Source organism: Coptis chinensis, chromosome 6, assembly GCF_015680905.1.
Source record: "Coptis chinensis isolate HL-2020 chromosome 6, ASM1568090v1, whole genome shotgun sequence".
NCBI classification, from domain to species: domain Eukaryota; kingdom Viridiplantae; phylum Streptophyta; class Magnoliopsida; order Ranunculales; family Ranunculaceae; genus Coptis; species Coptis chinensis.
The window spans coordinates 92377756-92395969 of NC_141461.1; the positions used below are offsets into that span (position 1 = coordinate 92377756).

General features: G+C 39.2%; 1 protein-coding gene across 1 annotated transcript; it reads right to left on the minus strand.

Moving 5' to 3' along the window:
* Positions 1-1639: 1639 nt before the first annotated feature.
* Positions 1640-17993, minus strand: LOC147495460 (ARM repeat superfamily protein). Its single transcript, XM_086568379.1, has 26 exons — positions 17563-17993; positions 17326-17474; positions 17052-17256; positions 16843-16980; positions 16383-16745; positions 16075-16154; positions 15911-15962; positions 15587-15740; positions 15395-15482; positions 15106-15208; positions 13996-14065; positions 13559-13612; positions 7948-8045; positions 6713-6910; positions 6293-6538; positions 6108-6203; positions 5900-5994; positions 5762-5825; positions 5573-5663; positions 5399-5472; positions 5064-5285; positions 4908-4981; positions 3269-3375; positions 2723-2841; positions 2554-2631; positions 1640-1916 (listed from the first exon to the last, which is right to left on the minus strand). The coding sequence occupies exons 1-26, from the start codon at positions 17782-17784 to the stop codon at positions 1698-1700; spliced, it is 3459 nt and encodes a 1152-aa protein (XP_086424505.1). The 5' UTR covers positions 17785-17993; the 3' UTR covers positions 1640-1697.
* Between the last annotated feature and the right edge of the window lie 221 nt (positions 17994-18214).

Consider the following 18214-nt stretch of genomic DNA (forward strand, 5'->3'; position numbering starts at 1 on the left):
TTTATATTATATATTTCTTTATATACCACAAGTAGCAGATCCTACAGTTTGAAATGTCTGTTGTTAACTGTACATTTTATTGCTATGAGACAAAGCTTATTGGCTTTGAGTGGAAGACATCTCCTTCTTTTTCGTAGAATATGTTTCTTTGAAATAAAGCATCGCCTTTGCAATGACTTTTGCGTTAATACTTAATAGCAAGTAAAGTATAATTGATGAACATAAAGCGGATAAGCTTAAGAAAATGGGATGCTGCCAATCCTGCCCTCATCCACGCCACTGAGTACTGACGCTTTCCTAATAGTGAACCTGATGCTATTGGCCTAAAAGTCAGCAAGAACCATACAATATGGGTTGGGAATGTGGGATAGTTTAAAGGTCCAGAACTCCTGACAGTAAGATGTGAATAATTGTGCACTTCAAAACAAAATTGTAGCAAGGTCATCGGATGGCCCATAACATCCACGGTCCGCAATGTCTCTGTTCAGGCTTAGGATTCAGGCCATGTTGCAGCCTCATTTTTTGCACCCAATGAGCCGATGAGGCACAAAATAATTCAGGGTGAGTGAGGTTTGGGTCCAGAGGCCAGAGCTGTTGGGGTGGGGGGTCAAGCACTCAAGCCTCAAGCTCAGGCTACATTGATGTCATACATAAAATGTACAGAATTATTGTCCTGATGTACAAAATTAGATTGATAATGTCATCTATGTGGAGCCACATTTTTTTACAAAATTAGATTGATAATGTCATCTATGTGGAGCCACATTTTTTTTATGAACCAAATGCATTATTTATGCACAGTGCAGCAACTAGTGAGCACACGTGAAATCTCAGTTTTAAGGAGCACCACCAAACTGTGTGGTAGGTACCATGTACTAAGTTGACCATAATAAAGGATCATGGTCGTACGACACTGTCCCCTTAAAACGATTGCGTAGGACAGAAGTTGGTTGGTTACATAATCTGGGTGTCTTTAAAGACAGTTAGACAGAGATACATGCTTCTTCTTGTTCTTCTTAAATGAAATACAGTAGGGGCTGGAGAACTTCGCCCATACCACCAGATAGTTACTACTTACTACGGACTGCAAAATATGTGAATGCTAGACCCAATAATTTAAACTTTCATGTTTCAAGTTTCAACGATGAAAAGTACAAAGATGTAGCCAATCTACTGGACATTCATATACTATTTTTGAAGCAACGTCGGGAAAATAACCATATTTCAACAAGACTTTTCAATTGGAGAGTAAAATACGTTCGGATAAAAATAGTGTTCCTGTTTAAATAAGGTGAAACACAAGGACTGGAAGTTTAGAAAACCTGTTGACTCACGGAAAGTGTCACATAAACCACCTGAGTTACTGTGTTGAAAAGCAGTGACCTGAGTTACATGGTTGGAAAGTAAGCACCTGATGTCAGACTCACGGAAAGTGTCACATTAACACTAGTTACTGTGTCGGAAAGCAGTGAAAACCATTATTTGACAAGTAAAAAGTCTAGATGGTACCCTAACTAATAGTAAAGTTTATGTGACTATGGAGAACCAAGATGGTCCTTGCAAAAACCGACTTCTTCTGAAGTCCTGGCCTTGTCAAATGGATAAAAAAAATGGAAAGGCTATCACATTGGATTGGAGGTTGGAGACATTAGAATGAGCTGATGTCATTTTACTACTACTATTTTTTGAGGTTGAATTTAACCATCAAGAAGCTTCTTAAACCTCTTGGCATGCTCATGTTTATTATTACATTCAAAAGCATCACTTAGTGATCTTATAGTTCTTTGTAGCATCTCTTTCTTCCGCATCAAAGACAAGGAACCATCCGCTAAAACAGCTTCCACACCAGGCTGGTTACTAGTACAATCAACTGACGATTTTAGTGAACTAAGCCACTCTTCCAAGAAAGGCGCTTTCTGCATAGAATGTGACAATAAGTCAACTTTGGATCTAAAAAACTTTTCAAATAATCATTCTGACATTCTCCAAGGTGTTTGGTCTCTATGTAAATGTATATTGGACAGTTCTCAGACTATTTAGTCATTGAGAAATCTCATAACAAGAATCTTCAAGATTTAGGTATCCAGTTCCGACTATGTTTCCAACTTTTCATGGAAATTGGCAGATCCTATATAGCATATACATGTAAAGGTATAATCTCTTTTGAAAGAATCAAGATCATTGAAAATCAATAACTGAGGCTCAATGAATGTGTTAAGATAAGAGGAACCACTCCCAATCAGGTCCAGTCATCCATCATCACATTATATTTCTAGACCATGTATACACTTGACTTGTACACCGAGTATGCAGTATCCTTATTCAGTGTTTTTCCTAGAACAAAAAAAGCATCCTATTCATTATTAGCCTGAAGTTGAAGCCTTTCAGTCTACTAAGGTTTAGCAGCAAGCACATCCTATAAAGCCACTTAGTTTCCTTTTTGGCTTGTTCCTCATAGCATCAGAGAAACTTTTTTTTTTTTGATAAGTGAAACTGCCATAGGAATCTCAGAGAACTTAATCTACTGTTAAGCAATTGGGTATAGATACTCACTTTGATGAGAAAGTCTTTCAGATGTTCGTGATCAACGCATGAAACAAGGCTAAGCACGTGCAAAGTGGACGATGTCAACTGTAAATACCAAAATGAAAGAGGTAAGTACAAAAGTAAGAACAGCACCATCTAATAAATGCTAGTCTAGACTAGTTTTCAAACATAGCACCTGCTTCTCAAGTGCATCTCGGTATCTGAAACTCGATGGTATCGAAATTTGGTCTGAATCTAGAGTTTCAAGTACATGTTCAAGACCTTGAACAACATCTATGAAAGAGCTCCCATAATCTGCATTTACATATATTTTCTTGTTAAAGCACACACGCGAGAAAAAGAAGACCCTGAGGTCTGTATGAAACCTGAACATGATCAGTGATCTGAAGTTCAAGTTGCATGCCTCAAGGCAATGATCAGTCACCAATGCAAAACATATATTGGTAGCTCTTAATTCCTACTAAACAGTCTGAATGAAAATCAAGATAAGAAACTACTGAAGAAAATAATAAACAGAACAAATAAGAAACCTTCATTGACATGCAAGTAACAAGTTGATACAAATTAATCACCATATCTTTCTATGCACCAGAAGCATCAAATGTGCACCCCAAAATCATGAAAAACATATGAAAATAGATTTTAAGGAACGATTGAACATTTGAACACACACAATCTATCTAAAAAAGTGAGCTATAAACAAAAAGTTCAAATTATTCACCACGTCTTGAAGATGGCACAGCCAACGCAGCAGCAGCATGTATTCTGATCTTATAGTTAGAAGAATCACGAAGGAGCAGGAGGAGAATACTAAAAACAGAAGGGGCCCTGTGGGGGGAAAAAAACCTGTTAATCTTACAAGTTACAACTGCAAGGGTAGCATACTTTCATCACTTGATGTTTGCAATAGGTATGCTATTTGTATTTAAATGTAATTTTTATTTCTGCTTAAGCTTAGGGGTGGGTTATGTTGTCAGTTAGCTTTGACTTGTAGCTCCAAACTCCTTGCTACTGTAAATCTACTTAATTGGGTTGAAGCTGGAAAGAAATACCTTTTCTTGATTAAAACAATAAAAATAATTAAAAAAATATCAGAGGAATACAAAAAAATGACTTCGTCATCAAGGGCCCAGCTAGGAATATTTTCTGGAGGGGCCAAGGAAATGACAATAGAAATTCATTGTATTGCTTCGTACATAGTTAGAAAATCTGTCGGGGGGCACCGTGTTCATCACAATATTACTATGTTACATGGACACACCACGTGTCCGTGTTGGACACATATTGTATGTGATATACCTAGTGGCGGAGCTAGGGGGGTCCCAGGGTACACCCTGGCTCACCCTCAATTTTGGAAAAAAAAAACTACTATATATATATATATATAAGAATAATTATAAAACAATTTATATAAATATTGATTTGTTATCTAACCTACACCTACACATACATCGTATGTAACATACCAAAAACGAAAAAGAAAACCTCGTCAATCTCATATCTTCTCACGGATTGTTCTCTATTTTTCATTCATAGAACAATACTTTTGGTACGAGTTTTATAAACATTTATTGTAATTCTTTGGTAGGAAAAATAAAAAGGAAAAAAAACAACACTCACGTCCCAATATTTCATAATATATTTTCATTGGTACGTTATCTAAACATTTTATTCCCTGATATTTTTACATATTTATATTGGTTGTAATGAATTATATCGGTTAATCGAATCCATGATAATTTATTGTGTTGAATGTGTTTCTACACTAATTTGGATTGTTTATTGTAATGAAATTAGTTTTGAATCTACTTTAAGACATTGATTGAAATTTTGGAATAGAACGAAAACAATTAAAGCAAACGCGTAAGTGAAGGCAAAAAGAAATATACTAAAGTCTACCATTTTACAATATTTTTGCCGTATTGAGTGGTGACAATTTCTTTTTTTCCATTGCCTCGGCTATTTTTCTTATGACAGACCTAAAAATTCTTTGCTTTTGTAAATTGTACAGTTTTGAAGTGGTTTCCTACCTAAAGCATATATACGGAATATTTTCTATTTTTAAGTTTTTAATTTTCTAAAGCTAAATGAAATGTTAATTGTAATTTCGAAGATTTAAAAAGAATGACAAATTGAGTGTGTTAGTGTGTATTTTTTGTTAGTTGTGTTGAAGTGGCTAACCCTCACCAATATTCCTAGCTCCACCACTGGATATACATCATATACCTCACTTTTTGATATTTTGTTGTGTTGCGCACATACACACCTAGCCGTGTCAATGTAACTTGGCAATATTATGGTCAAAACAAATATTCAGCGTGCTACCCATGAAAAAAATGTAGTACTTGAAGTATCCTTACCAAGTCATATCTTCCAACTTTAAAGTCTCATTCAGAAATAAGTTGCTCAATGCATGGCAGACATTCCATCGGACCTGTTATTTGATCTCGAATTTCAAATAAGCAAGAGATAGATAAAAGAAGACAAGCACAAATATATTGAGAACCAGAGATCACCTTCACATTTCCAGTCGTCACACATGAAACAAATGCTTGGACCATTTTTCCCAACCAATGAGGATCTCCCATAACTTCTTTTGAAGTTTGTGCATTGTGACTATCACTATAGATTCTCAGAGATGAACCTCCAAAATATGCTTCAGAATGTGAAGTTGGTAGACTCGTAAATCTGACAAATCTTGAAAGATTTCCAAGGGCTCTCACAGCATTTGATTTTATCTAAAAGACAGATTTTCAGTGTTCATGTGTATGCACAAGGAAGATAACAACAAATTATACTGGACAGTGAAGAAGGGAGTGAGCTAGGATGAAAAGAATAATAATAAATCTACCTTGTCACCATCCTTGCTCAATCTCAGAGCACATTCAGCTAAAAGAGCTATCCAAAGAGAATATGCCTTCGAATCTACTTGAAAAGTAAAAGGGAAGAAAGGAAAGTAAGACGGAAAAACACAAAAACAGGATAAAAATTGAATATTCACGAAGCTTTGTGACAATGAACCCACCAGTGGAAACCATATCCAAATTGAAATCACTTGCTCTGTGGCGTAGTAAATCACATATATTTGCTAAAGCCCAGGATGCTGTTATCCGAACCTGGAGAAAACCTATTTATATTCATATGGTCCAGAGATGCAGAGACAAAATAATTCATTTTGAATATTATTACAAATTGGATATCAAAAAACAATTACCGAGACCAAAGGATCATGTGTGTTCATTTCAACAGCATGGATAAACTTGTCCAAAGTTTCTGCTCTAAAAGAACAAACATCTTTCGTAAGTGGCAAATAGATCAAGTTCAATAGATCTCATAACAAAATCAAATTTACCTGCGAGAGATTTGTGGAAAACACGCAATGACACCAATGGCCCTACAAGCAGCTGACCTGACTGAAGGAACCTCATCGTTGAGTGCTGCACTGATCTACAAATGAAAAATATCCAAAGAATGCACTGACTAATGAGGAAAGTCATATTATATAGACTAAAGGTAGTAAAAAATTATGACTTTCGGTGAACATTATTATTCACACTTACAGAAGATGACAGCACAAAATCCTGCTTTTCTTTTGCGAGGGAGAAGAAAACATAGGAAGTTATACCGGCAAAGCAAGTTACAGACGCTGCTCTTACCTTCCAGGGAAAAAAAAATACTCAAATTTAATAATTAACTTGGAATAGAAAAAACTGTATCAAAGATTAACAGACATTAGCAAAGATACCATTGCAGAATTATGCCTTAAAATCAGCGGTAAATGCTTCTCAATAGCCTCACACCACTGCTCGCTTCCTGAAGAATCTTGTGTTGGGGTTCCTTCCTCTGGACCAACAAGTCCATATGACGGAGCAGATGAAATTCTTTTTGTTCTGGTACATTCAGATGTAAATGGGGTGTCCAGAGACCTATCATCTAGAACACCCTCGGTTCCTTTAAATCCAGATATTGCACGGAGACATTCATCTAATACCTAAATCAACATTTGTTTACAACCTTAGGTATGCAGTAATAGAAGTAAAATTGTAGTTTACAGAAATTGACAGATGCAGAATATTTTGGAAGAGCACCTTGCCCATGTAGTGTAAACGTATCTATTTAAATATATATTGTTCGATGAGGAAAATGAAAGGCCAAAATATTTTACCTTCACAGCAGCCATTACGCATCTCTCTCCAAGTGAACCTACAGAATTTACGATATCATTCTTCAACGGCCTGATTGAACACTCAGAGCTAGGGAATCCAGCAGTAGTTGCCCTCAGTACTCCAAACGAAATACTAGAAACTTGCCCCCAACAAGCTGCCATTATGCTTGGGTAATTGTGTGATACTGCCCGAAGGACCTGCAAGAAACTATAGATGACATGTACCGTTCTCCATAAATAAACATGAGCAGACAAACTAGTGTATTTGCTGCCTCAGAAACCATTAAATAAATCAAACTGCAACAAAACTGTGGTTGCTTTTTCTTTCCTCTCTTCACTGTGGTTTGGATACCCTTCATGGGCTAAGGGGCATGTTTCAGAAGAAACCTCAGTCGGTTGATCAGCACAGTTAATCCAAATGCCATCACTTGGGCTATCTGGCTAGAGAGAAACAGAGACAGTTGAAATAGTCTCTGTGATCCACAGCACCAATTCTTGTGATTGTAATTTGTAAATATATAATTTGGGTGTGGCTTTCTCATGGTCTTACTTTTAGGGACTTGTTATTTGCTGATCTTGTGACTCGGTGGATGCTCTAGTTAAGGCTTAACATAACTCGCTTTTTGGTTGGGTTGTAGTGTGAACCTCACACCAAGCAACCACACAATTCAAAAGGACTTGATACTTTGATCCAAGGGCTAAAGTTAGATATTCAGTTCACAAATCAGTTGATCCCAATTCTCTCCTCTTGAGATATACATCACACTTGCAGGACTTGATTTGCGCAAGAAAAAACATGCATTTTTTTTTTTCTATCTTTATTTGATAATTACTAAGTTTGAAAAACATGCAACTACAAGTTATAACTTGCGGAAAAAGAGCAGAAACATATAGCAACAAAAGAATTTCCCACCATCTTGATGTAATTATTCTACTAATCTTCCAAATTACATAAATATTAAAACACAATATTCTCAAGTCCTCTTACAAAATTGACACATCTTCTAAAGCAAGTATAGAAACTTAAGAAGAGCTCCCACAAACATATTTGAAAAGTTATCGCGCCATACCGTTCGGAACCATTCCTAGTATGCAACATCAATGCACTTTACAGTTTCATGGATGATATGGATCCACAATAGTTACCTTAATGGAGATGATGATCAAATTTATGATAAGAGTGCATCCTTAGTTCCTCATCTAAAAAGAAAAGCAGGCACACTGTCAAATTTTACCTGAAGAGCTTCAAAGCTTATCGTTGGATTTGTTACACGTTCCGATAAATGAAATATCAAACAAAGCACACTCTGGTTCCCTTCTGCTTCTACAAGATCTGAGAGATGCAAAAAATGAAGATTTATAAGTCATTTGTGAAATCTAATGAAATAATACATGAGCAAAATCATCAGAGTACTTTTATCTTCATTGCAATATGGTAGTATGAACATCCAAAGTGACAATAAATATAAATTAAGTTTAATAATTGAATATGTAACTTTAAATATTCTTGATAAAAGAAAATTATTTTTTAGTTTCAAACTTTGATTAGGGAGTATTGAAGATGGGCATCCAACTTAAAACCAATTGGTGATAAGTGGAGAGGCCCCTAGACTTATATATATTTATGCATGGCTTAACATATCCCATGTGGGACTAAACATCTTCAACAGGGAGAAACTGGTGGGAATAAAAAAGAATATTGTTTCAAACTATGACCTGAATCTCCTCCTGCTAAATACTTGAAGAGATTTTTTCAGACAAGAATATACACAATAAGTAATGACTCTGACCTCCAGAAGAACAACATAACTCGGACTGCTCATATACATCCATATATTAAATACGGCTAACTAAAGAATGTCTGTTCTGGATGAACTTGGGTAATGACAATTTTGTATGCCTGTTAATTGAATATCTTAACTTTTACTGCATAACTTCATGTCAAATGTCTGGTTACATAATAGAACCAACTAAGCCACGTCAAGCACCTAATTATAACAAATTTAAAACTCTGGCCTTCGGTTAAAGCCTTATTGTAATATTAGTCCTATTGGGCCTATACTTGGGCCCAACCTATGTACACTGTAACTCTGTTATTATAAATAGAAGATGGGTCTTACTTTGAGACCTAACTTTTACTGTCTCTCTTTCTACATGGTATCAGAAAAAAACAGGAAGAGAGAAGTAAGGAGATCAAACCCTAGTCACCACCCTTAGCCACCACCCTAGCCGCCACCCCCTTCCTTCTTCCACGAGGCGGCGGCATATTATGACTGCCGATGAGTCGCTCATCGGCGCTGACTTGTGCTGCCTCCTACTGTTTTCCGGTAGGTTTCCGGCGTTTATCACAGTTTTCCGGTAGGTTTCCGGCGTTTATCACATTTTTCCGGCAGGTTTCCGGCGATTATAACTTTTTTTCTCACATCAAGGTACTATTCTTTGCACTATATCCCTTATCATGACGGATAAGCGACTCTAAAGGTGCGGATGATGTCTCCTTGTTGAATAATTTCTCTTCTTGAAGAAAATTACTACCGCTCTTCTTAATGGGCGGAATTTCCCTCTTGGGCTCGTTACGTTTCGCTTATTTTTGGGGCCAAAGGGAAGATGGATTGGCTTGTTCCCAACAAGATGATTTGTCCAATTAATACTGGACTACCTACAACGGTTGGTCCATGACCAAGCTGTATAATTCTAAGTTGGTTGTTCAACTCTATGGAGCTGATGTCTATGAGATGTTTACCTTTTATGAGGCGTTGATGTTTTTGGGCTCTCTCTCTCGAAATGTATGCTACTACGAACAATGAGGTTGAATTTATGAGCTCTACCGTGAGAGTTGGGTCGCTACGGGGGCTCTTCGTCTTAGCTTACTTTGGGTACTTGAAGAAGCGGGAGGAGCTTTCTACCTCTTCCCTATCCAAGATATCGGTATGACACCTACTATTATGGCGCTCTTGAGCGTGAGGAGAAAAGAGAGTTCATCGGTTCCTTATTGGTCTTCACTCGATTTTGAAGCCATTAGCACTCAAGTTCTCAATCTGCACCTCTTCCATCTCTTGGTGGTATGCCATTATTGAGAAACATGGCGTCGTGTTGGATTACTTCTTCTCGGTGGTTTTACGATGCACCGTCTTCTGGCGATCGGATGGCGTTTGTTGCTACTACTTTCGACCCGGGGGTCTTACGGTGGCTTTTCGTTCTCTTGTTCCATCAGGGAACACTTTCGTGGGCGCTTTTGCGATCATTGCAAAGGCGTTGGCCACCTTATTGATAGTTGCTATCGGTTGCATCGTCCCAAGAGGGGGTCGAGGGGCAGGAGGCGACAAACCTTTGCGACTATTGGCGATATTTACGGTAGTCATCATTGGGGAGTTTCGAGGATTAAGGACTTTTACCCAAAAAATTGCTTATGCATGCTATGTCTCTACGTGGGGGACATCTAGTAACGCCATGGCTAGCGCCGCAGGTACACCTCTTTGCGTTCCATATTCGTTCCCGCCTCCATCCGGTTGGGTCCTTGATTCCGGGGCAAATGATCATATGGTGGTGAGTCTAGATTATTGTCGATAGCACACCCTTTTCACATCATGTCCGCTTGCGGATGGCTCATACACCACTATTACCCGTGGCGGTCTTGTTCGATTATCCCCTGCTATCTCTTTAGAGTCATCTTACATGTTCCTCACTTAGCACTTAGCATTTATCGTTAGTCGTCTTGCTAAAGATTATCAACATTACGTTGTTTTCTTACCCCATTCTTGTTATCTTGAAATGCGAAGCAGATTTTTGGCGGGGGCTATGAGCATCTTGGGACTATACTACTTTGGAGATCCCCCTTGTCGATACATTTCCACCGATGATCGAGTTTGCATGCTAGTGTGTTTACGTGTCGGGCCGTTATTTGTTTTTCTGGCGAGTCTTTGAAAAGTTGGCATGCTTTCGGTTGGGCCATGTCAACTTCAAGTATCTATGTACTTTATTTCTGAATTAATAAAAGCATGCAAAAATACTCTTTTTCATTGTGATACTTGTTCTTTGTCTAAACGTAATGCGTAATTCTTATATTCCTCGCCTTTCTAGATCTCCTTGTATGTTTGATGTGATTCATACGGATGTTTGGGGCCACTTCTCACTACCCTCTCGGCCATAGTACTACTACGTGACCTTTATAGATGACCATACTTCGGTGTACTTGGATCTATTTACTTGCAAGAAATCGAAGTTCTCCTATTTTCACTCGGTTTCTCCAACTTCATTAAAACTTCGGTTCAATATCGTGGTTCGCGGACTTCGGTCCCGATAATGCGAAGGAGTATGTTTCAACGAATTTGTCGCCCGTCTTAACCAACCGGGGGGTATCCTTCAAAGAACCCGACGTCCTTATACACAGAGCAAAATGGTGTTCTTTGAGCGAAAAAATCGAGTCTTATGGATGTAGTTGGTGTTTGTTGCAAGGTATGCATGTTCCTCGATCCTATCGGCATTATGCGGTTCTTTGTCACACGCCGAAACCGCACACCCGGTAGAGTTCTTAATGGTAAGGCCCCCTGCAAGTTGTATATACCCGATCGTGTTACGTTTCCCATTATTCCGGGTGTTTGGTCGTGTTTGCTATGTTCATGATAAAAGGCTACCTTGAACCAAATTGGATGATAAATCCATTCGATTGTGTCTTTAAGGGTATTCCCCTATGTCGAGGGTATCGTTGTTATCATCCACCTAGTAAATTAAGCCTCTATCATACCTTGGAAGCATAGTGCATATTTTGGTCCTTATACATCCAATGCGGGAATCTTTGTCTTCCCGGAGGTCTTCCATTTGTTTATCCTATTCTGTCTTTAATACTCCTTTGGTGGTCCCTCTACTAAACCTTTCTGGTGTATACTTTGTCGCGACTTCTCCTCATGCTCATTTCATGCTCATACCCTTTTGCCTCGGGTAACATTCCTTCACCTTCCACAGTGATCTACCTTTGTGATTGCTCCTACTTTGTTGACTCCCCTATGATTGCTCTGTTGATTCTCCATTTGTTGAGCCCCACCGATTTCCTTCGGGACCGGGCATCCCCGGACAAATACGGGTTTTCCCACTAACCATCCTATTGGGCAGTTTGTCTCTTATCGGGGTGTATCGCTTCTATCGGACATATCGACTTGGTTTCCTCTATTCGGATACCGCGTCGAGTTCGAGGCTCTGTCGGATCCACGTTGGGTAGCCATTATCGCGGTGAGATGGCGACCGAAGCGAGAATCGGACTTGGGAAATGGTTGCTTTACCTCCCAAGACTTCGCCTGTTGGATGCAAATGGGTTTTTCTGATTGAAGTACTTGGCGGATGGTGCGGTTGAGCGATATAAGGCCCGTTTGGTTGCTAAAGGGATTTACAATTTTGGGCGTGACTTTAGTGCGACCTTTGCTCCGTGTAGCCAAGTTAAAATCTGTTCGACTTCTTATTTCCCCGCGCCTCTTATGATTGGCCTCTTCATCGGTTGGATGTGAAGAATGCCTTCCTTCACGGAGATCGGGGGAGACGATTTACATGGATCCCCCGAGGGCTTTTTCGTGGTGAGGGGAGTATGCTAGGAAAGTTTGTCGACTCAGTAAGTCCTTATATGGGCTTAAGCGGTCACCAAGCCCTGGTTGATGGATTGTGAGGTTGTGCTCTGATATGGATTTACCGAGGTGCCACTCGGACCATACATTGTTTGTTCGGCGGAACTCACGGGGGCGCGACTTATCTGCTTGTATATGTGGGCGACATTATTATTACGAGGAGGCGATCATCGGGCATTGTACAAATTAAGGAATCGGGGAAGTCTTTTTGAGGTTAAAACTTGGGTCTGACGCGTTACTTTCTTGGCATTGAGATTGACGTAGTCGAGGGAATCTCTTTATCTCAACGAAAGTATGTTCTAGATCTTCCGACCGATCTGAGGGGATCTTTGGGTTGTCGACCGGTTTCTACTCTATGGTGCCCTAATGGCCCGGTTAGTTGCGGGCGATGGACCATTATTGTCGGATCCATCGACTTATCGGCCTTGTTGGGCGTCTTATTTATCTAGTTAATACTAGACCGGACATTATCTTTGTGAAGCGAGTTAGTCGGTTCATGCATGCTCCACGTCAATCTCGTATGGATGCGATGGAGCATATTACAAATACTAAAGTCTTGCCCGGCTTAGGTCTCTTCTATCGCGGCCGGTTCGCGGGGTCCCGCAGAATCTTTACCGATTACGATTATGGAGGTTATTATCGATCGTTCCACTACTGGCTTATGTGCTTTTTCGTGGGAATCACCTTATCTCATGGAAAAGCCGGAAGCAATCTGTTGTCTCGGATCATCTGAAGCGAGTAACGGCTTTGGGCACTTGTGAGATTATGTGGTTGCGATCTATTTTGGGAGAGCTTGGTTTTGCGATGCGGATCATCCGTGACTTCACCGCGTGACAATCAAAGTCGCCATCCATTTAACCGATTGATCTACATGGCGGACTAAGCGCATAGAGATTGATGTGCATTTAAGCGGGGAGAAAGTTTCTTTGGGATTGTCTCCCCGATCCTTTGTTAGGACTAAAGGCGCGATTACCGATACTCTTTACCAAACCCGATGGGACCTGGCGATCTTCGCTCTTCCATTGGCAAATTTGGGTCTATTGGATATCTTCGCACCGGCTTGAGGGGAGTATTGTAATATTAGTCCTATTGGGCTATACTTGGGCCCAACCTATGTACTGCTTGTAACTCTGTTATTATAAATAGAAGATGGGTCTTACTTTGAGACCTAACTTTTCTTGTCTCTCTTCTACACAAATCACTTAATTATCTAAGGTCTAGGTCAAAGAAAAACCTTTTGATACTTCTTCTTGAAGCAATTTTCCAAAAAAAGCCCGGAGTAATATGGCTGTAACAAAACTCGGATAGTTATTACAAAACATACTCCAACAAAACTCTCTCTCTATCTCTATTCTCTCTCTCTCTCTCTCTCTCTCTCTCTCTCTCTCTCTCTCTCTCTCTCTCTCTCTCTCTCTTCCCCGAAACAATTGGAACTACTTGGAGTTAACAGATAAATAGGCAATAACTTGTAAAGATCCATACATACTTTAAAAACCTTTTGCGAAACTGGAAATGATTTATTTTTTAAATGGAAAGCAATCACATGTACATCCTCCATTAAGCAAGGAGCTACTATGGACAGAATTTGTGATCCACGGGTTCAGGTACGTGTGCCTTAGACAGACACGGGTAGGAATCCGTACGATAAATGAAAAGAAGGGGTTGTCATACAGGATAGCTTATAAGCAATGAATGCCTTGTATCCACAAGTTAATCTAAATACAGTTTTAGTAAGTGCAATCTTCAACCCTCATGATGTAGGCTCCTTTACTACATTGGAATATAACATCGGTGTATCACAGAAGTCCATAGCTTAAACATTTCATGTCTTAGGTGGCAACTTTTAGATGAAGTAAATGCAACAAAATACAGCTCGGCTTGTTGTTTATTGAGGACAAAAACTTCCTCTCTTCATCTCGGGAACAAAACTTTGACTTTGCGAGTTGTCTCCCTAATCACATACACACAGACTCTCTCCTCTAATGCAATCTCTCCAAATAGCTCTCCTCGTCTAATAATTACACAGACCCACCTTTTTTCGGCTCTCATACTCGCACCTCAGGCCAGTATAAATTGGGAGATGGAAAATTTCAAAGGGAAGAAAATATCCAAAACTTTAAATAATGAAAAGAAAATGCGCAATTTAGTGTTTTTCATAGGTGAAAACCATGTGATTATCCAGCCGGTGTTAACAAGAGATTGCAAATGCTGTAGAGGGAGGCAGGGAGCAATTGAGAGAGACAACCGAGTGAGAGAACTAAACAGAAGATGGGGGTTTGTTGGGAAACAAGACAAAGAGAGGATGGGAGCCATGTTATTTTCTAATGGTTGTTATACCACTAGGTAATTAATGAGTACGGCTAGGCTTGAGCTAAGCTGGATTCTTTTTCACTTTTACCTTAATTACAGATGCTGAGGTAAGACGACTATGAAATGTTGGATCTTGTAATCCAACTGCTGTTAACGAGAGTAAAAAAAATGAGTAAACTAGTGTGAGTAAACGAATCCCCTCCTTGTTTAGACTAATGAAACACATCTAAATAAACACGTTGCATTTTATTCTTATAAAAAATGTAAATACGGTGGAAATGCAACAATGTTTTTTAACAAATAGATTCCAAATGAATAAAATGAAGTTGTTTTTAGCGCTCCAAGATCTGAACTATTAGGTTAATATGTCATAGCTAATCTTCATTCAAGTCTCCAAGTGCTCTGCTATATTATTATATTTCTGTTTATTGTTGTTTTAGGAGTTTACTATTGAAGTCACATGCAACTAACCAGCAAGCCAGCCTGATCTGTTCTAGACGGGAAGCCGTCTATCATTTTTGACCGCAGAGTTGAAATAACAGACGGTAGCAGCTCTTCCGGCATTCTAGCATATCTGTTCAAAAAAAAATTAAAAAAAAAATGCAAAGGATGATAAAAGGGCTAATAAACCATAAAAATAAAAGGAAAAAAAAACACACACACACACATTGTTACTGCAATTTATCATACAAGAGTGTTTCACACGATTAAAGAAGTCCTAGTAAAGAAAAGGAAATCAGTTTCAAGGGCAGAATCATACGGAGTAGCAGAAATCAGAAGCATGAGAACTTTAAACAAGGTTGCCAGCAACCCATTATGAGATTCACGCTGCAATAAGTACAGTATCCCTGCACCACAAATTAGGAAATGAAACTATGAGAGGCAAGTAAGTACAGGCCAACTGTTCAGCCAACACAGGGGGATTATAGAGTTTCTGTATACGTAATTATACCCGTGTGAAGTTGCATGAGTATTTGACCAAGAGAGCTTGAAAGCGCGGTAAATGAACCTCGTTTAGTGGATTCCTTGTATTCTGCTACTTGCAGAAATACTGGTGAAGGACCACTTAGCATGGCAGCTAATGTTGAAGCTGACGCCATTCGTGCCTAAGAACCATAATTTTTTTTTTATAAGGTATCAGAGGAGGACTACAGATACGTGCAATTGCACCCTAGACTTTACACTGACGTAACAAGAAGCACTAGTACAAGAAAGTGCATGTTCTTGATATTAGGAAAACAACTTTAGGAAGGAAGTAAACAATAGAAACTGGTACCTTTACAACAGGATCAAATAGCAAGCACGTCATTAGAGTTGCCTCATATTTCCTATGGATTATGCAATCATATGAGAGCATCAAAAAGGGGATTAACAACCAATGGGTATAAAATAAACTAAAATAAAAAGTGAATCCTGTCAATATGATAAGTATGTCAGTACCTTGGCTGTAGCACATCGCTGGTAGGTAAAAGCATTGTCAAATGAGCCGTGACTGCCTTGAGGTCAATTTGGCAGAGATCCTACCAATCAAAGCCAAAGCTAGAGATCATGAATGTATGTTTCAGGAGTTAATGATCCTAAGAAATTAGTTCTACTTTTAAAATATGAGAAAAATAAGTGTAAAACATTGCAATCGTGCTGTAATTGTTGCCAGAGTTGTCTATTGCACAGGTTAAAGAACAACTTGCTAGATCAGATAGCACATAAGTAGATAACAAATAAATGAGCTGAAGGTGGTACAGCCTTACTTGGATACAAATAATAGCAGCTAGTCTAGTCTTAGAGCTTCGAAAATTGTCCACATCTTTGGCAAATCCATCACTATCGCTATGCTCAGAATCAGATGACGTAAAGCCAAGGGCATAAGGCTCATTGTCTGACAAACTTTGCGAATTGCTTGCTTTTAACCGTGGCATACTCTTTCCCTCCCTCTTGCGTAAATGAGGTGGTCTGTATGCTCCACGTTCAGGTCTTGTTGATTCTGCCAATATGGATTTACGACCCTGGTAACTAAACTCCTCCTTATGACTAGTATCTGGACCAGCTAATGGTGATCGATTAGTAAGTCCATAGACAAAGAACATCCGCAGTGCCGCTACAAAACCAGCCACCTGAATATACATTTCAAGCTCAGAACAAATAACAAATACTGATTAAAAAAAAACATAACATTGATAGTTGATACTGGAATGGTGATTGTAAACTTACATGCTCTGAGAGGGAGCCTTTTGGATCTGAAAGAAGCAAATGCAGACAGTGGAGCAGAGAAGTATAAAACCTAGACATGACACTATCTTGGACGAGCAGGGTCTTAGATACCATGGCATCCATGACTTTTCTCAACACCTAATTCAGCACCGAAAAATCAAAACTGGCAAAAATTTAGTTATAAAGTAGAGATGAGAAAATGGGCTGACCTCAAGTGTGGAATGCCACGATTGGGGGGAAAGCGAGGAGCCAATTGTTGAGACAGTATCGGCAATCATGTTAAAAGCAATAGTCTGGTAGTCCCATAAATGAATGGTGTTGTTTAGAGTTGAAGATGGAACATTTGAGATTATTGCAACAACATGGACAAGGAGGTGAAGCAGTTGGTTGTTGTAGTTTGTTCCGTAGCGATTTCTAAAAAGAATTAAATTGATGAGACATATCATGTAGTAGTAGTTGAATATTATTGTAAAAAAATATTACCTTAGAAGGTCAAGTATCTGGATTACAGCTTGTAGTTGAATATTATTATTGCTTGTGGTGGATAAGCATTGCAAGACGTGTTGAAGAAAGTCCAAGACGATTGGGCAAGAAGAGGAATTGAATTCCAGAGATTGACTGAAACGATGAATCTGCAAGCAAGCAAGGTTGGAATGAATGAATGAATGAATGAAGAATGAGTTATTAGCAAATGAATGAGGAAATGAGGATTCTTTTTACCAGGTGGAGAGTATGAAGACAAGTATGAGCTCCATCCTCCTCGGGAGAAACAGATTTAAGTAATAATTCCAAGAGAAATGTGACGTCCGAAGTAACCTCGCCAACAGAAATATTAAGCTTGGGTGATTCAGAGAAGAGCAGAAGATCCTGAACAAGAGATTCGATAGATTGTTTTTCTTCTCTCAGTCTCACAAATGCTGTCCGCCATGACGCTGCTTCCATTTTCTCTTCAAATTGGAATCATGTTTTTAGCAGCCGATATAACACCCCATTGGACTTGCTCTAATAATAGGCCCGGGGCTATTTTAACATAAATTCATTTGGTTGGTTTCTGTCCTCTCAATCTCTCCATCTCCAACAACTAGTATATTGCGTGGCAGTGGGGAGTGAGCGGAGCTGCGGCGGAGAGAGAGAGTTGGGTGATCCGGGGAGAGAGAGATGGGTGAAGGAGAAAGGTATTTGGGCGAAAAAAAAATAAGAGAGAAGATGAGGACAGACAGAAACCAATTGTCTCGCATAGCCCCCCTTCTCCCAAAAGCTTCGCTCACTCGATAAAAAGCCAAACAATTCTTAGTATCTTCAAGCAAGCAGTGGGGGGGGAGGGAGAGGGACGAAGAGAAAGAACGAAGAGATGAGGATGGAGGAAACCAAC